Genomic DNA, 23,408 nt, shown 5'->3' on the forward strand with positions numbered 1-23,408 from the left:
GCCTCAGCAGTTTGCTGATGGCACCGAGCTGAGTGGTGCAGCGGACACAACAGCAGGAAGGGACGCCATCCAGAGGGACCTGGACGGGCTCAGAAAGTGGGCACGAGAGAACATGATGAGGTTCAGCAAGGCCAGGTGCTGCTCCTGGGTTGGGGCAGCGCCAGACATGAGCCCAGAATGGAGAAGAACTCGTTGGGAGCAGCCCTGCAGAGAAGGACTTGGGGTCCTGATGGGCAGAAGCGGGACGTGAGGCAGCAGTGTGCGCCTGCAGCCTGGAAGGGCGACAGCCCCCTGGGCTGCAGCAACAGAGGGGGGGCAGCAGGGAGAGGAGCAGTGAGGAGAGGAGAGAGGGGGTTGTGCCCCTCTGCTCTGCCCCTGCAAGGCCCCACCTGCAGTGCTGTGCCCAGGCCTGGGGCCCCCAGGACAGGAGGGATGCGGAGCTGCTGGAGCGGGTCCAGAGGAGGGCACGAGGATGCTCAGAGGGCTGGAGCACCTCTGCTGTGAAGGCAGGCTGAGGGAGCTGGGCTTGTTCAGCTTGGAGAAGCTTGGGGACCAACTGTTTACATGGTCTGATAGTGACAGGAGAAGGAGGAATGGCTTTAAGCTAAAAGAGGGGAGATGTGGGTGAGCTGTGAGGAAGCAATCCTTTGGTCAGGGCGGTGAGGCGCTGGCGCTGCTGCCCAAAGAGCTGTGGGTGCCCCATCCCTGCAGGCACTCCAGGCAGGTGGGATGGGGCCCTGGGCAGCCTGAGCTGGTGGGTTGGCACCATGATGGTCTTTAAAGTCACCTCCAACCAAAGCCATTCTACGATTCTGTGATTATCGCTCTCTACAGTGCTCTGAAAGGAGGTTGTGGGGAGGTGGGGGTTTGGCTTCTTCTCCCAGGTTACAATGATAGGACAACAGAGAATAGCCTCAAGTTGCACCACGGGAGGTTCAGACTGAATATTAGGAAAAATTTCTTCTCCAGAAGAGTGGTCGGGCATTGGCACAGCTGCCTGGGGAAGCGGTGGGGTCAGCATCCCTGGAGGTGTTCAGGAAATGTGGAGATGTGGCTGTCTGCTCACACAGCATTAATGATGGAAACGGTCATTGAGCAACTGAACCGTGCTACTTTGCACTCTGTGACACGATCAGCTCCGCGCATTTCCCCCCCTACGAAGCACACCCCGCAGCCGCTCTGCTCCGTGCCGCGTTTTGCGGGCGGCCGCCAGCGCCCACCGGCGCGGTCTATTTGAGGCGGGCGCGGGCGGAAGGACACGGCGGTGCCCGCCCGCTCCAGAGAGCGGCGCGCAGGGATCCGCGCGGTGCTGCGGCGCTGTCAGTCACGGCGGCGGCGCCGGGAGGCGGCCGGGGCGCAGCGGGCGGAGCGGGGACACGCGCGGAGCGGAGCGGCGCGAAGGGGACGCGGGGCAAAAACGGGAAGATCCATCCGGAGGGCCGCGTGGTGCTCCGCCCGCACGGAACTGCTATTTCGGAGCGGCCCCTCTCCCCCCCCTCCGGCTGCGATGCTGCCCGCCGCCGCGCTGCCCTGGACGTTGTTTTTCCTCGGAGCCGCAGGTACCGGCGGGGCGATGCCGGCTGCGGGCGGGGGCTGCGGGGCGGGGGGAGACCCGGGCCGGGGGCTGCGGGAGCGCAGACAATGGGCGGCGGGGTGCGGCCGCGGCGGGCGCATTGTGAGCGGCGGGGGGAGCGGCTGCACGGGAATGGGTGCGACCGCACGGGAGGGGATGCGGTCGGAGGGGATGCGGTCGGAGGGGACGCATCGCGAGGGGATGCAGTGCGACCGCGAGGGAAGGGATGCGATTGTACGAGACGGGGTCGCAAGGCAAAGGATGCGATCGCGAGGGGTGTGATCGTAAGGGAAGGGATGCGATCTCGGGGAAGCGGGTGCAATTGCAGGAGATGCAGTTGCACGGGAAAGGATGCGACCGCAAGGGATGCGGTCGCAATTAAAGAGCGGCTACGGGGAACAAGAAGGAAAAAAGGCGAGCGGCGGAGCAGGGCGGCTGCGGCGGGGGAACGCAGCCGGGACGCGGCGGGGGGGCGCGGGGCGGCGGCGCGGGAGCGTGCGAGGGGCGCGCGCCGCGGCGGCGCGGGGAGCGGCGGCCGTGCACGAGCAGCGCTGCCCGCGCGGGAGGGGAGGGGTCGGCGGCGGCCAATCAGCGCCGGGCTGGAGCGGCCCCCGGGTCGCCGACGGCCCCCGCGACCCCCGGGGGGTGGGCGCGGCCCCGGAGCCGGGCAGGTGCAGCGGGAGGTGCTGCCGGAGCCCGCCCCGCGCGGCGCGCTTTCCGAGCACCTGAAGCCCCCCTTCTCCCCTCCCACCCCCGTCTTTAACGCCCAGCATCGTTTGCTGCCCCGCTCCTGCGCGTGTTTATCCAATAATAGTAATTATGAATGCAGAGAGAGCGCCTGGGGAGCTGCGCGGCTGGGACTGGGCTGCTAAAGCTGCATAAAATGATGAATCCCGAGCCCAAATAAAATATTTAAAAGCCAGAACAAAGCGGCAGTGCTGTTGCTGGTAAAGGCGGCCCCAGCCCGTCCGGCCGGCGCTGTGTTATGGGATGCTCCGGGCTGGCACCGACCTCCCCGTGGTGTGATGGGGGAACGCCGTGCTGTGTGTTCCCGTTGGCGCAGTGATGGTTTAATTTACTGCTAAATTAAAGCGATGTTCTCCCGTAACGTAGAACTTGATTTATGGGTCCAGCAGATGGCTCGTCTCCTTTCATTTACATCCCAAGGGCTACGGTTTCATAAATAATAGTCTTTTATGTGAACCTTATCCTCTTGACCTATGCAGAAGTCCTGGCTGGCGTGGTTTTGGGTTGTTGTTTCTTAAAAGACACTTAATATAGCAGTAACTGAATGAATACCCGGTGTTTTAGTCTTAGGGATTGTGGCTGCTCTCCAGGCTGGAAGTGCCTTCGCTCCTCGGCTCATCTCCAGGAGCACGTTTTACAGCCAGAGCTCCTTGCCGCTGGGAAGCAGCAATTCCTTCCTTGTCGTGGGATTTGGGGCTGGGTGTTGGCAGTGGCGGCGTTTCGTTGGGTCGGTCGGTGGTTTTTGTTTGGCATCGCCATGGGTTTGCCTCGACCGGCTGTCAGAAAGCAGAACCAATCGGTGGGGGAAGGAGGAAGGAGCGCCGCATCTGCTGCCATCAGTCTGCAAGGAGCAGAGAAAAGCGTCAGTAAGAGACAAAAGCACGCTTTATTTTCTCGTTTAAAAGGTCGTCCTGCGTTTTGCTCGTTATTTAACACATCTGCTGTGATCGTTTGTGGAGAGAATCTATGATTCTGTTGTTCCTCTAACCCGCAGCTTGCAAATAGCTGGAGATATTCTGGAGTTAATGAAAGTGCGTGCAGAACCAGATTGGGGAGAAGCTGTTCTTTGGTGGTTTGTCGTAGCTTTTATCCGGGGGACTGTTGGGAAAAGTAGGGCCATGTCAGCTTTTTCCAGGTGGAGTGAAGAGGTCGTGTCTTTGTTTTCCTGACTTTGTGCCCTCGCAGAGATATGGAAGGTGGGCAGAAATGGTGGAGCAGTTGTTGTCTGAGGGCTGGATTGGGATTTTGGAGTCGTTTTCAGTGTACAGTATGGGCACCTGAAAGGAGACATCTATTCCCAGATACAAAGAAAGGAAAAACTGTATGTTAAAATACTTCATTTCCCCACCTATGGTCCGAGTCTGATGGTTTCCACTGTATCTAAGAGCGCAGATAATGGCAGCAGTCAGACCTGCAGCACCCAAACCTTCCATGAGAGATGAGAGAAAAGCGTGTGCTGAGCTGTGCTGGGCTGTGAGCAGAGATGCTGATGTGTGTGAGAGCGATGGAAGCCAGCGGACAGCGTTGGTTGTGGCATTTTTGGGGAATGGGATATGAATGGGCTCGGGCGTCTGAGGTTGCTTTTGTTTTATCACTTGCAGTGTGTGCGTTGCAGATACTTTGGTGAAGCTGTTGTTTGGACAGATGCAGAACATCAATAATGGCCTTAATCCCGGTAACGTCAGATCTTTGGGCAGCTGCTGATGGAAAAGCTTCTTTTTGGGAACGGCTGGCAACTGAAGGTTCACACAGTTTAGCAAGTGCAAATTGCTTCAGAAAACCAGAGTTGTAATTTACTGAATTTGGACCAATGATGCTTCCAGCTACATCCAGTTGGACTCAGCGATCCTTATGTGTCCCTTCCCTTACGTGTTCCCTATCCTGTGATGCTTTGTCGGCACGGTGGGGACGGTTTGATTTGCCAGGTGGAGGTGATGACATGGGCGGAGATGGATGCAGCGATAGCTCTGCGTGGTGGCAGTTTGAGATTCGAGCTCAGTTGGTGATGTCCAACCCATGCCTTGAGGAGATGTCTTGGAAAGTGGAGAGAGCCAAAGTCTGGACTGTAGGAGTGCTTTTTGGAAGACGTTTTTTGGTTCCAAAGGGAATGGCAGCCTAAAGCTGTAGGAGGGGAGTGGATGGGTTGTGTGGAGGAGATGTTGGTTGGGTGGTGAGCAAGAACTGGTATCTCCATGGAAAGAATATTCTGAGTGGTGGTAATTGGAATTGTGTGATGTATCCATACAGATGTTAGTTAATTGTGGCTGTAATGAGTTTCTAATGAGGTAGTGAATATTATTTTAAATATTTCAAGTTTTGTAGAATTTGTTGCTGTATTTAAAAAAAAAACACCCTGCTAATTAAAAAAAAAAAAGCTATTATTTGCACTGTATTTTTAAAATGTAATCTTTTTAACAAGAAAACTGGGATTTATAAAACATTCAAATTTCAATTCTTTTTTTTTTTTTTCTTCCAACATCTTTGTAGCTGGGATGTCCAGGGCTGCATTTAAATATGACACAAAAGATGAACGGTCAATTTGGTGTTGTTTACATAATATTGGCAAATCGGTCTTAATGTGTGGTGTTACTGCGTAATCTGAACATAAACAGTGGAAATAATTGAAGGAACCTCAGAATTTGGAAATGCCCGTTGGTGGCTCTTCGCATCCCACAAAAAGCGGGCTGTCTTTGCATATTAATCACTCTTTCAAAGGAAGTTTGCCTTATTTGCATTGTGCATGCACTGAGGAGTCCCATAGTGTGCCTGAGAAAAAAAAAAGGGGGGGGAGAATCGGAATTGTTGTTCTGAAAAGGGTTTTTATTCCATTCAAGTGGAGGGACTGAATGCAGGAGAATTAGCGCAGTGTTGTGTAGAAGAACAGTCCCGTTTGGGCGCTGCGTCGCATGCGGAGCCGGCCTGGTTCTGAGTGCTGGGGGCAGGGTTGAGAGGGGAGCGACTGCTCTGCATGCGGTGTCATCTCTGCCGTGGGAGATGCCCTCAGCTCACCCTGTGTGCAGTCTGTGGTGCCTGCCTTCCGAATGCAGTGACCAAACCTCCAGGCCTTTGGAAGCCTTTGGAAGACGTAAAGGAGATGTAAAGGCTGGGAGCGTCTTCAGGTTGCCTAAATTCTGGAATAACAAGCTGTCTTAGGGGTGATCTGCTTCTTTGCTGCCGTGGTTTTAGGCTGCTGTGACTGGTGCTTTGGAGGAAAGTTGGGTCGAAGCATACGAATCTTGTTGTCTTTTCTCCTTTTGTCTTCTGTCAGCAAATTCAGCAAAGGTGAGCTTTTCTGTTACACTAGGCATCCTTGCACAAGGTAGGATCTAAAGCTCAAACTTTAGAAATTTCAATTTCAGGGAATGGTAGAATGGAAGAGTTGTAGAATATCCCAGGTTGGAAGGGGCTCCCAGGGGTCAAACATATAGAATGGCTCAGGTTGGAGGGCAGCTCAAAGCCCACCCAGTGCCACCCCCGGCCGTGGGCAGGGCTGCCCCCCACCAGCTCAGGCTGCCCAGGGCCCCATCCCACCTGGCCTGGAGTGCCTGCAGGGATGGGGCACCCACAGCTCTCTGGGCAGCAGTGCCAGCGCCTTTTGGCTTCTTCATCATCATCTGGCTCCACACAGCACCAGCTAAAAGTGAACCAGCATGTCTGAAGAGGTGTGCTGGAGAGGTTTCAGTGAGCGATGGCTCTCAAACTGTTTTGCTTGGTATCCTAAATGAGAAGATGTGCAGATAAAACGTGTGGCACGATGTGTGGGAGCACTGGCCTGCTGGTTGAGTCTGTAACTGTGGTTGTTAGGAGCAGTGTTGCCAACACCTTCTGCTTTCAGAACAGGTGAATCCAAATGTATTCCTTTGCTGATATTATTTCTATTGGTGGCAATGAGGAAATAAAGACATCTGTGGAAGGGAGAAAATGTAGCTGGGATAACTGACGTAATTGCTGTACTTTCCGAACCCAGAGACGTTACCATATGCTTGTGTTTAATCAATAATATTGAGCTCTGCTGTTTGCTAAAGACTCTGCTATCTCTTTTCCTTTGCTTATTCTTGAATTATCTACTAATTGGGCATATTTTTTTACATGGAAATAAGTTAATTTTGTGTAGCTAGGAAAACATGAGGTACTTTTCTACTAACATGGATTCCATAAGGTTCTAGCCCAAGTGTGAGCCAGTGGCAGTTTGGGATATTCAGGCTGGCGTGAATTTGCTGCGATTTATTTCTGGAAGGAGCTTTTCAGGGTACAAGAATGGAGCTGTTGCTGTTTTGCTTGTCTTCTGTAACAGCAAATAGCTTTTTTTGCTGTCTGGGCAGTAGATGGTTGGGGTTGGGGTTGGTTTTGTGACCGTGAGAAACGTAGGTGTGCACTGGTTAATGCTATTGCTCCGTTATGGTAAAACAATGCCCTCTGCACTTGGAAAGCCCTTTAATAAGCAGTTTAAAGTCGTCGTAGCTGAGAGTTTAAATAGCACTTATCAATGTGCTCACAGCATTCATTGGTGCAGTTTGCGATCTGGAATGCAAACTGTATGCTGACAGTATCGGCTAATTACAATTTTTCAAGAACTTGATTTTGTGTTTTTTTGAATGTGTTAATACTGAGAGAAACAGTCATCAGGCACTTGTGTACAGCACTGCAGAAAATATAATCAGCAGCTGCTTGTCCAAGTAACTTATTAAATTATTACAAGCCTGCGGAATTCAAAAGAACAGACAACTGTAAACATGCTTCAATTGTGGTGCTTTCAAGAGATAATCTCTTAGAAGTATAACATGCATCCAGGGCTGGGAGCAGGCGTGCAGTGCTGGTCTGGAGTCTCCCAGATGCTTTCGGAGTTCAGTCTGCTCGTGCTCTGTGGATGCAGCTTGAGGTGGGCAGTGCACGCAGGAAGGGAAGTCGTGTTACAACAGCACCAAGGAAATAAAATGTGGCCGTGTGCTTCTGTGTTATGGCACTGTGTTGTTCATCTGTTGTTTTACGAATGTAGTCGATTTATTGGGATGTGCAGAGGTACCTGTAAGCAGTATTTTTAGGGGGAAAAAAAGAGGGAAAAAATGGTATTTTCTTATCAGGTGAATGGCTTTATCTTATCTCCTCCTTCCTAAGGATGGCAGTGAGTTTAGGTGGTGAGTGAAAGCAGTGCTGCTTATTCCTGTGGAATTTAGCACTTTAAATGGATTAGAACTATAAATATCTCTGCCTGACTTCGTGTCAGATCCGGACACGTTTGAAAGTACCCACATTTACTTATTTGATGTACATTTAACAAGAATTCCACAATTCTGCTAAATGATGAAGTAAATGCAAGCTCCTTAGAAGTCACCAATCGTTTTGTTAAAGAGAAAGTAAAGCAAAAGGTCTCTGATGGGTTGTGGTTTCTTCTGCACTGCATTTATTCTTTGTGCCCATGACTGGGCGAGGGTCAGCCTTGCATTCCTTGTGCTTTGTGGGTGCAAGGTATCGATGTCACTTTACCCACGTATCAAACCCATTCTGATCTATTCCGTGCTGAGATCGCATGCAGCACTACAGCTAGACTTACTGTAGGGTGGAGAGGCACAGGTTGCCCAGAGAGGCGGTGGTGCCCCGTCCCTGCAGACAGCCAAGGTCAGGCTGGATGGGGCTGTGAGCACTGCTGAGCTGCGGGTGTCCCTGTGCGCTGCAGGCGGCTTTCCAGCTCCCTTCCAACTCGAACCATTCTATGATGCTATTTTCAATCAACTTACTGTCAGGAAGTTTTGATGTTAGTAAATGAGGTCATAAATGAAGGGTAGTGTAGTGGAAGGGATGGTTTGACAGCCCTGTGCCAGGTTAGCGCTCTGAGCTCCACTAGATGGCACTCATTTATTGTTCTCTGCGTGAAGTTGCTTTCTCTAGGGGGGAAAAAAACAAACACGCTTTGTGGATAGTGGTGGGGGATTTTTGATTTCATTTGGAATAATAATTATAAATAAATCCTTGGAGATAATTAACACATAACTATTCACCTTGTGTATGTGGTGTTCTTCATAACCCTGCGCTTTTGAAGCAGAATAATGAGCTGATATTTTGGGTGAGATCTCACAGTGAGATTGAAGCACACCATCAGAACTAAGGTAGGAGAAAAGAGAGGGGCTCTGTCACACTGGGGGGAAGAATGCAGGTAAATTCATCATTAGTCCTGAACCAGCAGCCAGTTCATTTGGCTGCACACACGTCTGACGTCTTTGTTTTCAGCAAATCAGAAGAATTCTGTCTGAAGACATCTCTGTACTCAGAAGCTTGGTTGGATGAAGGCAAGAGTATTTCCAGCACGTTGTAATCATCCAAGTTCTATCTTTAGTGAGCGTCAAAGTGATTCAAACGTGATGGTGCAGAAGGGCATTGGGTACGACATGAGCATATTTTATTCCCACACAAAGGCTAGAAGGGCCACGATGGCTATTTTTGTCTATTTGACACACAAAGGGTTCTCAGCAGAGATCCTGCGCATCACACTGAGCTGATCTATAGATCTGTATGTGCTCTGTGCAAAGATAACAGCTTTATCAGATGGCTCGGCTGTGTGTTGCTCGCTAGCCTTGAGTGCATGCTTCCAAGAAAGATGTCTGGAGCCAGTTGCCTTTGATTCAGTTAGCTGTTGATCTGTGGTTTGCTCGGGGGAAATTTGTCTTTGCTGTTGGTAGACTGGCTGAGGAAGAGAACCTTCTACCACAAATACCATCCCAGAACACCTCCAGCTTGTCACTTGCTCAGTAGAGCTCATACCTGGGGACGTGCAGGAAATTCTATTCTCATCTTTTTCCTGTGTTGCCAGTGCTATCAAACAGTGTCTTTGATGGCACTGTAAATACGTGAGCTTCATGTGGACCCCGGTTTCAAGCCAGCGAGGGAGATTTTTAGGATGCTCAATGAGAATAAATGCTGAATAAGGCTTTGTTCTACCAAACAGTAACTTATTTTCTTCATTTAATCTTGTTTTCCACCAAGCTGAGGGAAGCCTGAAGCAGTGTTGTAGTTCTGCTTAGGATCCAGAATAGTGGATAACTGAACCGAGCGCTGGAGAAGAGAAATGCAGCTTCAGATCAGTATGTGGACTACAGAGCTCTGGCTGTTGTGTTTGCAGTGTGTATGGGTCCTCTGGTCTCTGTCCCTCCATAAAGAAAACTGTGCTCTACGTTCCTGGGAAATGATTTGCCAAGTGAGTGGCTCACACAAAACAGACTTTTCTTTTTGCTGTTGAAAATATCTGCCTTCTGTCTGCTCAGTGTTGGAGGGGATGAAGACTTTTGGGAAAACATCCTGCAGCAGTTCTCAGGATCTCAAATCTCACTCCCGTGTTAAGCAGCTCTTCCAGCCATGTCGTTTGGGTGTTAATCTTTCAAAACCTGTCGAGATGTTTGCACTGACAGTGGTTTAATTGGGCAAGCCACTGAATTCATGCACACGAGGGGGTTAAGACATTCTTGCTGGTTGGCAATCTACCTTCTGGCACTTATCTTTTAGGTGCCATGAGACAACCCGATCCATGTTTTGATATTCTTTCTTGGTTTTAGTTGTGTGGTTGTTTTTTTCCCCTGTTGAACTCCAGATTCATTTGTTAGCCCGGCTTCAGTATTTAAATGCAGTTATCTTTCGCCAGGTATTGCACACCAGTCTGCATAGGCTCCTCCCATCAAAATGGCAGGCTTTTAAAATACAGTTTGCTGTTTATTTCCACTTGATGCCATTTACTTTCACAGGAATGTATGTACATCAGGCATTTAGAGCTATAGAGTCATAAAGGTTGAAGGAGACCTCTAAGATCATGCAGTCCATCCATCCGCCTACCACCAGTGGTGCCCACTGACCGTGTCCCTCAGTGCCACATCTCCACGTTTCCTGAACATCTCCAGGGATGGTGACCCAACCACCCCTTTGGGCAGCTGTGCCAGTGCCTGATCACTCTCTGATATCAGGAAAAGCTTCTCCAACAATGTGCAAGGACAGTATAACCTGAATAAATGTATAGCTGATGTTGATTATTTGGATCTTATTCAGGCATATGCCACTGAATTATGGAATTTTGTGAAAATGTATTACTGCTTGGTTATAATCATATTCTCCAATGACTTTTCCCACTGCTGTTTGTCTGTTCCTCACAGTATCTGCTGCTTGTTTGCAGCATATGTTTGACCACTTCGCAATTTTGATAGGACTTTATGAACGCACCGTTGCCAGCGCTGTTGTGCTGGGAGGAGCTGTGAGCTGTAGGAATGCTTCTGTGTGCTGTCCCAGGCTGGGGCACCGGGTGCCTGCTGTTCTTCGGACACACAAAGCCATCCAACTGTAAATTAACCTAAAAGGGGGAAGTTTGGCAAAGCGTGCCTGGGTCTGTGTGACTCGTTCTGTGTGGACGGCCATTGGGGGCGGTGGGTTGGGACACGGTGGGGGCGAGAGCGAGGTCTGCCTGCCAGAACAGAAGGTGGAATAGTAATTTATTATCTTCCATTCTTTGAAAACAGATGGAAAACACTGTGCTCATAAATTTGCAAGGGAAAGAATTTTGGAACCAGGCTTTGCATATGCCTTCTTTCCCCCTCCTCCCCCCACACACACCTTTTTGTTTTTTGTCTGCTTAGAAAAACAGAACAGTGAGAACCATCGGTGGGAGGAAACTGTGTGGTGTTCAGCTGAGTGCTGCTGGGATGGGCAGTGCTTCTAAAGGTCCCCAAAGCATCCAACAGGGCTGTGGAATAGAGGGAAAGTGCGTCAGTAATGTCAAAAGGTAACCTGAAGTGTGGGATGAGGCCATGGAGGAGATGGCACTGAGAGTCCTAGGGTTCCTGGACACGTGACATTACCTTACAAGTATGTCTGATTTGGACATCTCAATTTGAGGTGCCTCAAGTCAGTGGCTTTCTTTTGTTTGTCTGGGTTTTTTGTTTCAGTTTGTCTTTTCCTAATAAAACTGAAGAACAACATGAATGTCAACAGTAGACAGAGGCTTTTTTTTTCTTATGGAAGGCTTGGGTACCGACCACTTGTCCCCCATCATTCCTGTTTGCAATGTATTGACATCATCTGATGGAAGGATTAATTTTAAACTAAAAAGCTGTGACTTGCTTCTTCCTTTTCCTGGTATGAGAGGTTGCATTTCTTTTTTCTCCTTAATTCGCAAAAAAAGAATTACAACACCGTTATTTTCGGTTAAAAGCTAAGCAGGTCCCTTATGAGCCTCGTCTGATTCATTATGGATTACTGCTCTAGAATTAGAAAATTGCATTATAAATCATGATGTCATCCCTAGCAAAGCAGTTCATGCACGAGCTCCTGGAGCTGCCCATTGCCGGCAGCTGCACCGCGTGCTGCGCTGTGGGGAGGGACAGGTGGGTCTGCTGGCATCCAACTGCTTCCCAGCGCTGTTCCTTTGTTTGGCACTGAGCTCCCAGCGCTGGGCAGGATGCAATGTGCAGCTCTCCATGCGAGGCTTTGGCTGGAAATGGCCTAGGAATTTAAACTCCAGCCCTATGTCAGAATTTTAGCGGCGCTGCATTTTATAAGCAGCAGGCTTTTCGTGCTGGCTGATAGATGAGAAGGGAAAAATTGGCCTTCTTCAAGGGGAAAAATCTAACTTAATTGAGGGGGAAGTGTACTTCAAAGGGGAAAAAATCCTAGAGCTGAGAGAGAGGCTGTGGAAAAAACTTCTAATTGAAGTGACTTTACATTTTGGCAAAACACAAGCAGCTATTTCTGCTTAGAATTTGTGAATCTAGAATTAAGTTTGGGTGTAAAGTAGCTGGTGAAAAGTAGCTAAAATGTTTCTTTTACCTTGCCAGCTAAATGGTTTCCTTACTTACTGAATATCTCTAAAACCTATGGCAGATGTTTCAAGGTGAACTAAGCAATGGGAGATGGAGAACTCTTTGCTCTTTATGGGTGCCTACAAAGGAAAAGATGGAGTAAGACCTCGTGTTGGGGTGTTCAGATGGGCAGCCTGGTGGAGCATCACTGTAGCTCTCAGCGTCCAGAAGCAGTGATTTGAGGCATCCCTTCGATGTTGGCCAAGTGGAAGAGCTGCATCCACAGTGGGGATCGGTGACTGCGTGGTGTTGGGGTGCTCCTGTACTGAGGGGGTTCTTGTGGTCTTCAGATGCTGCAGATCTTCAGGTCTGCTTGAATTCCAGAGAAAGGAAACACCGGATGGGTGTGAACACGTATAGCGAGAAGAAACTTCAGAAATACCACTCAGTGTGTGGTTATCTTCTTGCTTGTTAACTTCTAACCCCATAAACGTATTTGGCTTCATATTCAGAGTTTTCTGCGTGGGATTGATACATGGGATTTTTCACACACAGGGCGGTGAGGCACTGGCACAGGTTGCCCAAGGAGGCTGTGGATGCCCCATCCCTGCAGGCATTCAAGGCCAGGCTGGATGTGGCTCTGGGCAGCCTGGGCTGCTGGTTGGCGACCTGCACACAGCAGGGGTTGGAGCTGGATGAGCGCTGTGCTCCTTTGCAACCCAGGCCATTCTGTGATTCTATGATTGAACAGTTGTATCTGACTGCTAGGTCTCCAGGAAGCTTACTAATAGTCTCATTTATATTTTCAACAGCGATAACTTTTATTTCAGAACAACAAGTCATGTTCTCACAGGGCTTTTGTTGTTTTACTAAATGACAGAAGTGACTAAATTCATGCTTTATGCATACATCAGACGCCACATTCTCATACCATCTGTTACCAAACTTTGAGATTTTGTTTTTTGCCAGTTTGCAGCAATTTTAGGAGGAGAAGGAGAAATAGAACAGGTGATTAAGAGTAAAAATCTAATGGGGTTTGGGCAACACAGAGCATTGTTGTTTCGTTGTTGTAATGGTGTAATGCTAGGAGAAGTGTCCATGTTGGGTTTTTAAGCTGTTCATTAGCCTCCCACAGAAGATTCCCTGTCATTAACCAGTCGCTGTTTCTTTTTTTTCTTTGAAAAGCACTTATAGTTGTGATTGCACTTCATTATCTCTGATGAACCAAAGGATGTCCCGGGAGGAAACGGCTGATAACAAAATCACCTGTGGGTTGGTTCCAATGCACACCACATCCTCCTGTGTACATGGTTTAATGAGCTTGTATAATAGAAAGGTACCTCATTCTATATATTAACAACTCCTAGTTTGTCCTGTTTTGGAGCTTCCCAGTTGGACACTGATGTTTGCTTGCTGTAGTAGCTGTTATTTGGGTTTGTTTCCTCCTTTCAGCAAGTGCAAGAGGAAAAATCATTGAAGTGCATATTTAATTATTTGTGCGTTGGTGGTGTAAAGCTTTCAGTTTACTGTTGGACACAGAGAGCCTTCAGAACTGTCTTTTGAGGAAATGGAATCAGCATGAGAACAAGCAAGGCGCAGTGCTCTCCATCAAGAGAAGAAGATGGGTCTCAACAAGAACCCAAACACCTCGTCATTTAAGAGTCAGTGCTGATCCTGTGTAGGCAGGGCTTCGTTTGGAGGTCAGAAAAATGGGCAGGGTTCCTTTTTTTTCCTGTTCCAATGGAAGTCCTATCCTGTCATCACAGTGAATTCCTGAAATCTCTAAGTCTCTGCAGGTTTAAATTTAATATTTCAAAACTGTTTTTATCTTACCAAAGCATCTCAAAGTGCTCAGTATTTTTTTGGTGGCCATCTTAAAAAGGGTGTTCAGGTGTCACTGGAACACCAGCTGATAATTAATTTACTCATTGACTTCATTGGCTTTCCTAAGACATGTGCATATGTGTAGGAGTTGGAGTCAGCTTCATCATGAGGCGATGTTTGTCTGTGCAGAGCATGTTTTAGTTATGGAATTGCACAAAATGTTTGTCTTGTCCATCGTCTTCTGCTGCAGCCATGTTATAACCAGTGCAAGGTTTGTAATGTTAATGAAGGTCACTGTATCTTACATGCACTCATTATATTTCTCAAGTGTCTTTGATGCTTTGGAGTGTTTGTGAGGATGCTGGACCGTGGGAGGTGTTTTCCACAAGTGGCACAGATGGGATGCAGTCTGCTTTGGGCTCACCCTTCCTTGTGTCGTGTGTAGGATCAGCGTGGTGTGCACTGCTGTTCTGTTGTGTGCCTTCCTGTAGGCTCTGGTGGGACTTTGGAATACTGTACCATCATCAGAAGCAGAAATAGGTATGTAAAGTGACCAGAGGGCTGGAGCAGCTCTTCCATGAGGACAGGCTGAGGGAGCTGGGCTTCTTCAGCTGGAGAGAAAAGGCTGAGGGAGACCTCACTGCGGCCTGCCTGTATCTACAGGGAGCTTATAAACAGGAGAGGGAGTGACTGTGTACAGAGCCTGATAGTGACAGGACGAGGGAATGGCTTTAAGCTACAAGAGGGGAGATGTGGGTGAGCTGAGGAAGCAATCCTTCGTCAGGGGGCCGTGAGGTGCTGGCGCTGCTGCCCAGAGAGCTGTGGGCTTTACGGTCTGTCTGTCCAACCTAAGCTGTTCTATGGTTGTGGTTACTGCGTGCTCATTTCACTGCAGGAACAAGATGGGGGTAAAATTCAGCTACCTGCAGAAACAAAGTAAAAGCTGTATCAAACAAGGCAAAGTTGAGTGCAGTTAAAGCTAAAAGAAGCAAGCTCCTGATGTGCATGAAGAATGATATAAAATAATGGCTGTAATTTAACACCAGCCTCCTAAAGTCAAAATCATGGAATCGTATGAGCTGGAAACCCATACCCATAAAGGTTGTCTGATCAGCGATGTGCTTGCAAAAGGAATAATGTGCTTATTTCTTACCAGCATCCTCTGTGGCACTGAGTGTTTTGCAGTCTTTTAACTGTTTCTACTGAAAAGTTGTCTTAATCTCATGTTGCTTTCTATTGGTTATATTTTAGCAGAAGGCTGTAGATAACTGGCATTCAGACAGTGGTTTGCAGGTCTTTGAACTCAACTGTTTCTCTCCATGTGAAATGAACATTAAAACACTGTTCAGTACAGATACCCTTTTACACAGCTGACACTGCTTGTACAAGCAAAACTGTCATATGCAGCCAAAGAACAGAAAAACGGAAATAATCAGATGCCAGCAGCACGAGCTGTATAGCGATCTATTCAGCTGGCTCCCCACTACGCACTTCCAGAAGAAGTTAGAGCCAAGACTTCACTTGGCAATGGTTGCTTGATTTTTAATTCATTTAAATGATCATCACCTCCTAGAAAATACTTGATTAAATTTTCATGTTTTAAGATGTTTTAAGACTTGTCAAAATTATATGGATGAGATCTATTTCATTTGATATGAAGGGCTTAAAAGCATGTGAATTCTCAATGGTGGCTGAAATTCTGCTGGTGCTGTAATTCACTAACAGTGTGATGATGCTGAATTTTTCCATGAAGGGGAAAGCTCTCACGTTTCTTTGTATGGTGAGGGGACTGCGAGAAGGATTTACCTGTCAGCATCTGAAGGGGCTGTGAGAAGGGAGGGGACGGACTCTGCAGTGGGTCTGTGTGATGGGAGAAGGGGAGATGGCTTCAGACCACAAGAGGGGAGATTGAGGTGGAGCTGAGGAAGAAGGTTTGGCAGTGAGGGCGGTGAGGCGCTGGCACAGGTTGCCCAGAGAGGCGGTGGTGCCCCGTCCCTGCAGACAGCCAAGGTCAGGCTGGACGGGGCTGTGAGCACTGCTGAGCTGTGGGTGTCCCTGTGCGCTGCAGGGAGCGGCACCAGGCGGCCTTCAGCTCCCTTCCACCCAAACCATTGTATGGAAATAACCCTGTTCATGTAAGTGCCAAACGCTGGTGGCTTTGCTGCACCAAATGCATCAGGAAGGCCTCAACTGCTGGAGCAGCAGCGCTCCCTCCTTCCAGCACTGGGGCTCTCGCTGCTTCCCAGGAAGCACACAGAGGTCACTGCTGGGATGATACATAGGCTTCGTTCTTTCTAACGGGAGAACAGCTGATTTCATCCAGTTTGCTTTGCTGAGAGGCACATTCCTGAGCGATTACAGTCACACAAAGCAGCGTTACTGGAAGTGCAGCTCTCTGGTGCCTGCTTCAGGGCGGCCCGGGTCTGGCTGCCCAGCGTGGGGATGAGGAAACGGGAGTTTGAAAGTGATGGGTGTAGAAACAAAATAGCCATTGACCTCTGAGGGAAGAAAGGACCCTTGTTCTGTTCCTTCAGCTGTCTCTTCTCAGTGGGGAACTCACGTTTGGTTTGCTGGTTTGACTGCCATAGACGGTGCCTTGTCTGTCTGTAGGTGTGATCTTAGATATTTTATTCTATTCAAACTAAATTCTTTAGAGTTCTTTAGAAACTTAGAAATTAAGTTCTGTAGAGTTTCCAGCTGATTTCTTTCTTTGCATTTGAATGACTGCATGACACCTCATTTCATTGATGAGGAGCACAGTATCATTAGAACAGCATTGAAGGGAGTTCTCATTGATGGTGCTGTCCTGAAGTCTGTCCTTCTGTGCCATGTAAGCCTTTAGGAAGTACAGACTGCTTTATTCATGTATGAAGCGTTCATCTCAAGGCACATATAGTCGTCTCTATATTTTTCCCTTTTTAAGGATTGCTGCTGTACAAAATGTTCTCATGAACTCTTTGCACATCTGCTCCTAAGGAAACTCATTTGAGGGTTTTCTTTTTTTTTGAGGGGTTCATAGACTTGTAATTAGCGGCAGTATTGTTGGTGTGACGCTGGAATGAAAAACTCTGCTTCCTTGTTGTCTGTCCCCAGTTGGTGAACTTGGCCAGACACTTCATGATGCCTCAGGATGAACAAGAGTGCTATTCATGATTACAGTTTTCTTATGAAAACAAATATGGAAAATTCACATGCTGGTCTCGCCTCTTGTCCCAAATCACATCTCGTAGGTTTGATTCTGTGTAGAGTTATTATCCAGGAAGAAGAAAAGGTTGGTGGCTCCAGGGATATCCTGATGGGTATTTAAGGAACGGAACGCCTTCGTGCAACGAGTGCCGTGGTGCTGCTGACTCCTGTTGCTGTGCTCTGCCACGCTGTGCTTTGCTGCAGTTGCAGATGAAGATCTGGGCCATATTTGGCCGTTCGGTGAAGGCAGCGAGGCAGTGCTGTTTGTCAGGAGCTGAGTGCTGCAGGCAGCATCGGCGGCCTCTGCAGCGTGAAGGCATTTCATGTAGTCAGTCTGTATTTTTTTCCTTTTGCTTTTTTCCAGGGCTTTTGGTGGTATTTTTAATCACTTGTTATCAGCAAAGTAAAATCCCTTGTGGTACCATGGCCCTCGTACTGCCTTGTTCCTTCTGATGTTCATTTTACTGCAGCTTTTCTTTTTTCTTAGTATTCCACCTCTGCTATTAATTCCTTACACAAAATAAATGAGAAATAAAGCACAACATGATTTCCTGCAATTATTTTGCCCATTAGAGGCAAGCAGAAATACATACTGTTTGCCTGGTTTCCTTTGGTGTTTGTTTGCTGAATCAATAAACAGCACCAATCTCTTGACACATTCATTCATCTTGAGCTTTTTCAAGAGAATGTGATGTGACACAATGAACAAAGCACCAATCAAACATACCACCACGTTCTTCTTCCTCTCTTTCATTCCTATAATTCTCTCAGTTGGAATAATGCATATTGAATGGTTTTTGTGGTGGTATTTCAATTTGTGAGGATCAAGGCAGATATGAGTGTATTTTCCTCCCTCTTTGTGAAGACATTTCAAAATAATACAAAAGTGCGTCTAAATATGAACTAGGCTGCTCGTTTCCTCTAGAAGAAGATTCTTGCTATTGGTAGCTGTATTCTTTTCTGGAGCACGCAGCCTTTTTCAGTAAGCAGCATCTGAAATATTGATGTCGCTGTCTGCTGCCAATGCAGTGACTGATCTGCATGGGGCAGTCAGGAGACTGAAGACAGCCTGAACTTAGATATGGTCTCATGTGTATTTTCTACTGTGTAGTTTTGCTTAAACACAACCCAAGGGAGGAAGATCCGTCCCCTTGCCTCTCGTAGGGGCTGAGCAATTCTATCACTCATTTTGTGTCCATACAGGTAAGGCTCTGTGTCTTTGTTTACCATCACCACTTAGACTCAGAAGCAAATATCAGCAACCTGAAAGTCATTTTCATACTGGAATGAGCAGAGCACCTGAGTTTATGCAAGAGTTTGTTAAACTGGTGTTTATCTTCATGTCTGTTTTAAGGACAGGTTTTACTGCTATCAGTGATGGAGTAATTGCAAGGAAGCTGTGCAGGGTTGCACTCCCTTCCTGCTTTGATGTTTGTGTCATTGAGTCGGATCTTACCCGCCAGCTGAACTAGTTCACATCCTATTTCTGCTGTACGATAGAAATTGTTAAAATGTGTCAGAACTCAGAGGAGGTGTCACAGAATTCTGATTTCCCATGAAATCTCTGCTGGCTCAATCCATCAGTCACCTTTTGTTTCTTCTGGAACTGTTTACCTGCTCCATGTCATTTCGTCTTGCAGTGAGAAATACAGGTCTCCAGAACTCGTCTAGCTCCCTCGGATTTGCAGACAATAATTAAGCAAGTATTAAAATCTCCTCTGTGTACAAATGGCTGCAGAAGCCCTTGTGTCCGAGCGCTCGTTGGAGCAGTGATGACCATCCCTACTCACGCCTGGTAGCTAAGCTCGTGTCAGAACTTCTGTTTCAAACACCCGTTGTGGCTTTGTGAAATTTGCCACTTATGAAGTGATTCCATTGAGAAGATTGGTCTGTGACTGACTGCATATTGCTCGCCATTACAATTTCACGGGGCTTCTGTTCAGAAGGCACACTGACCTTGTTTGTATGGGACTTGATGAAACTAACGGGGTCGCACTGTGCAAGCCTTGTGTAATCCATTCCCTGGCGACGTCTGAAAGGCTGCTCCCTTAATTTTTTTACGGACTGTCCACCCAGCAATCCGGTCATCCCTCTGATTGTTTAGGAGAAGAGCATCTTTGCATTTTGTGCAAAGCAAATTAGCATTGTTTTAATTCCTTCATACAAACTCCTTCTAGAAGAGTTCGCTGCCATTAACGTGTACATCTTTTTTCACTGTTTTTTATGTGACTGAGGGTAAGTGTACTGAAAGACATGTTTAATGGCTCATCTACTGCACGAAAGCTGTGCAGCAGTGCTGTGTTGTGCAGCTTTGTTCCTGCCTGCCCATCGGCCGCGTTGTTTGTTCTGCTTTTGATAGTCCAACCTTTTGTTCCCCATCCCCTTCTGTTTCTGCCAGCTTGCTGTGTTTGCCTCAGGTAGGAACTGCAGCCAGTTGCACAGCATCCTGTAAAGTGAGAGCTGTTCATAATAATACACTTAATGTATATTGTCGATATATCAAAATTAAGCTTTTCATGATGCTTAATTCTGGATTAATGTCTTCAAAGTCTAATTAGATCATGAAAGCCTAGTCATTATGCCGTTATGAGATGCAGTTGATAACACAAATGCCATGACTCACTGTTTATTATGTCTTACGCTCTACCATCGGTTAACTTTGATGTGCTGATTACAAACAGGGTGATGGATGTGGAAGGGCCTTTCCCTGGGAATGAAAGGACGTGGCAGTGTGTTTTTGCCATTAGCTGAGGAGGTATGCAATTCTTCGTTCCACATCTGGAGGTACGAGGCTGCCTAGCTGTCCTGTGTTACTGGCTGACTGTGGGGATGAAGCTCAGTAATGCCAGCAGGATGTCCTCCATACCCACAGCACTGCTCTGTGAGGTTGCAATCTGGGCGACTCACAGCTACCAGTGAGCTACACAAGTTCTGATCTTCTGCAGTTCTCTCTCCAAAAACTAAAATGCAAACGAAGTGAAAGCATTTTTAATGTAGAAAATTCATGTAGATTTTAATGTAATTGGAGGACTTTGCAAGCCTGGAAAGATTTCTGCCAAAGAGGATTTTATCTTCGCTTCCTGAGGCAGATGTAGGTGCTGGAAGTTACAGCCTTCTGGAATTGGTTAAATTTAGTAAATGTAATAGCAGCTTCCCAGTGCCAGGAGACTTGTGACACTTCCTGAGGAATGCACTCTGGGCTGGACGTCGGCTTCCAGGACTTGGAGCAAATGGAGCTGCTTGGTTCTAGAGAGATGACTGCTATGAGAACGCTGCTGTGCCCAGTGCTTCTGCATCAGATTTTGCTGCTGGCCTTCCTGCTGAAGAGAAAAGGAGGTGCCCAGGGGTGAGTGGGAGAAAAGCACAGCTGAGACGCTCACAAAAAGACAACCACCAAACCAACCCTGAGGTGCACATGGGCTCCTGCCCCATTTTGTTTCAGGTCTGTAAGCAAGCAGGGTCATGGTGGAAATCCAGGAGTCTGTCACCTTAAGATCCTACCCTCTTCATGGAGCATTCATTTAATTTGAAGGCACAACTCATTCCTGAACAGCAGTTGTGCTGGACAAAGGACTGGAGGCTTCCTGAAGGCAACCGGTTTGCAGTTGGAAAAGCACTGCAGCATCAGGCTGCAAGCAGGAACGCCTGGCAGCGTGTTCCTAAAGGCTGAAGGTGGCTGGCAGTGTCCATCTGGCTGCTAGCAAACAGCCCAGCTTACAGCAAAATGACGTCCAGCTGCCATCGGAGCATGCTCTTTTCCTTTGGGAAGGAGCACTGAGGCTGTGCCCATGCAGTACGAGTTCAGCTGCTTCATTGCCACGTGGTTTAATGAGCGGTCAGGGCGTGTGCTGATAACCGCTCCATTTATAGCACTGAACAATGCGGATCATCTCGTGGGCTGTAATTAATGAGGGATTCAGTTCTAGAAAACTGCTGCATCCATTTTGAAGATCTTTAATTATAGACACCGGCGTGCGGTGTCGGAGAATGGGGTAATTCATTTCTTATTAGAAATGTTCCCATTCCCACACAAACGCACCTTTTTAGGGAAAAAGAAAAGGAAAAAAAGCTGTCAGATGTTAAATGCAGCGTGGAAGGGTGTGGGGATGGTAAAGCATGGACTGCTTTGGTGTGCAGTGTGGGCACAGGGGGTGGCTCTTCTCTCTCAACTGCGCACGTTTCTCAGCTGTATAAATACCTTCCATGGCCCATCTGCTGATTGCTGCTGTGGCATTTTACTTTTCAGCTCCTTGGCTTTTTGACTGTTTCATTGTTTTTTTTCATGCCTATTTCAATGGCTTTGGTTCAGTGGAGGGCGGAGAGCTGATCCTGGGGAGGACCCAGCTGTGCTGGTTGTGTTCCCCACCGGCCCTGTGCGAGCTCTGGGATATCCTCAGTTCATGACCGAGTGCCAGCAGGTAAGTCACAGCACAGAGGGCTGTCTGAAGGTCTCTCTACCATTCCTCAATTCAGCACAGACGTTCCCATGGCCATTCAGACACATTCATCCTGGGAGCAGTAGTTCCTCATGCAAGACAAGGTCTGTAGTGCAAAAAAAAACACTGTGAGAGGTGTAGGGGAATGGCAGCGATCACAATGGGAGACAGCAAAGGTGCAGCATCTCCCTGTGGCTCTATTTAGATTTGCAGCTCTATCACTGGTGAGTATAATCTGCAATGCTAATGAAGATGGAGTGACTTCTGTTTTGTGCTTTTCTTCTGCTTCTGTGCTCCCCTGACTTTCAAGGTGCAGCAGAGCTCTTTGGAGGAGCTCTTTGCCATTGGAATAGCACACACTGTTATGTGTGCTCAGGCAAAGGTTAATTGTCAGTTCTATCTCTGCCGGATTTTTTGTTAGCTGCTTTACTCTCTGAATGGTGATAAAACAAGGCAAATAAAATAAAAATCCAGAGTCATTTTCCTTTCTAAACCTCCTTTCTCTGCACTTCTGAAACCTATTTATGCACAAGCCTCCATCCTAACAAAGGACTCTTTGAGGGTTCTGTGTTAGTCTAACATTCCCTTCTTTCACGTGAAATTAAGGGCTGTGATTTACTGCCATGACCTGAGTGCTCTCCTTTACAGCTTTTTTCTTTCTTTCCTTTTTCTTCTTTCCCTCTGGTACTTTAGTTATGCTAACATGCAGTGGTAGATGTGAGGGGTGGGCTTGTGTCAGCTCACAGTGAGGGTCCTGGGGTTACAGGGTGGAATCAGAGTTGTACGTATCTTCATTCTGTTACCCCTTAAAGCTGCTCAGCTCTTTTGCTTTCCATTAAGTGAGGAAGGGGGACGGATTTTTTTTTGTTAACTATTACATAGGTTTGTCTGGGATTTTCTTAAATGATGATGGAGGGCACAGCAGCAATTTGTCAGACTCTGAACGTCACTGTTTGTTGCTTGGAATTCTTAGGAAATAATCATTTTCTTACCAAAATTCAATGTTAATGTCCCAGCTTAGCTGCCCAAGGCCTTTGAGGCGCTGGCGCTGCTGCCCAGAGAGCTGTGGGTGCCCCATCCCTGCAGGCACTCCAGGCCAGGTGGGATGGGGCCCTGGGCAGCCTGAGCTGGTGGGGGGCAGCCCTGCCCATGGCCGGGGGTGGCACTGGGTGGGCTTTGAGCTGCCCTCCAACCTGAGCTCTGTGGTTCTAATTACCATGGGAAAGAAATAGCACAGAGCTACTGATCAGACGACTCAATACTAAGGCATGGAGCTGTGCAGCTCATCACTTGTCGTCATCCTGTCCCTTCTGACACATAGCTGCTGTCCTTGTCTCTTTGCTGTGATTTTGCTCATACACTTGTGGCATTTAGTGGTGGACTTAAATAAAATGTACTAAGAGTCTTACTTCATTGCTGGAGGTTTCTTTACTTCCTTTAAAGGTGCCATTTCATGGACTATACCATTTATATCAAAGGGCCCCTGCTATCTTTATTACACTGAATACAAAACCCACTAAGACTTTGTTTTTTTCATAAGGACGCTGTGGGATTAAGCAGAGAGGAAACCCCGCAATGCGGGTGATGCATAAAAGCTTGGAATACAGCAAAGATTTGGCTTATTCTGTAGGACTGCCAACTGAACCACCTGTGGGGTCCAATATGACTTCTTGCAGGAGAATCTTGAGGGAGGGATTTGGCAGGAAGCTCCTATCAGTGTGGAACTGCTTCCATTTTCATTGCTCCTTTCTCTTCCTCCTCTCACAATGTTTCTTCCAGCAGGTGGTTGCTTTGGAAATCTCAGGACTTTTTTCTTTTTTTTTTTTCACACAAAAGATGGTGTTGCTTCTTATTGCAAGGAACCGGAGCTGC

At 47.7% G+C, this 23,408-nt stretch overlaps 1 protein-coding gene across 10 annotated transcripts in view; it reads left to right on the forward strand.

Moving 5' to 3' along the window:
- The first annotated feature begins 1,312 nt into the window (after window positions 1-1,312).
- The window catches only part of NCAM1 (neural cell adhesion molecule 1), a 76,887-nt gene continuing 54,791 nt past the window's right edge, over window positions 1,313-23,408 (forward strand). For 4 of the 10 annotated variants that reach the window (XM_052697350.1, XM_052697351.1, XM_052697352.1 and 1 more), the window contains exon 1: window positions 1,313-1,559. In XM_052697350.1, the coding sequence (XP_052553310.1) occupies window positions 1,508-1,559 (52 nt within the window). In that variant the 5' untranslated portion in view covers window positions 1,313-1,507. The remainder of the gene's footprint in view (window positions 1,560-23,408) is intronic. The other 6 variants (XM_052697354.1, XM_052697358.1, XM_052697359.1 and 3 more) reach the window with 2 other exon arrangements.

This window comes from Tympanuchus pallidicinctus, unplaced genomic scaffold (assembly GCF_026119805.1).
Source record: "Tympanuchus pallidicinctus isolate F22 unplaced genomic scaffold, pur_lepc_1.0 scaffold30, whole genome shotgun sequence".
Lineage (NCBI taxonomy): Eukaryota > Metazoa > Chordata > Aves > Galliformes > Phasianidae > Tympanuchus > Tympanuchus pallidicinctus.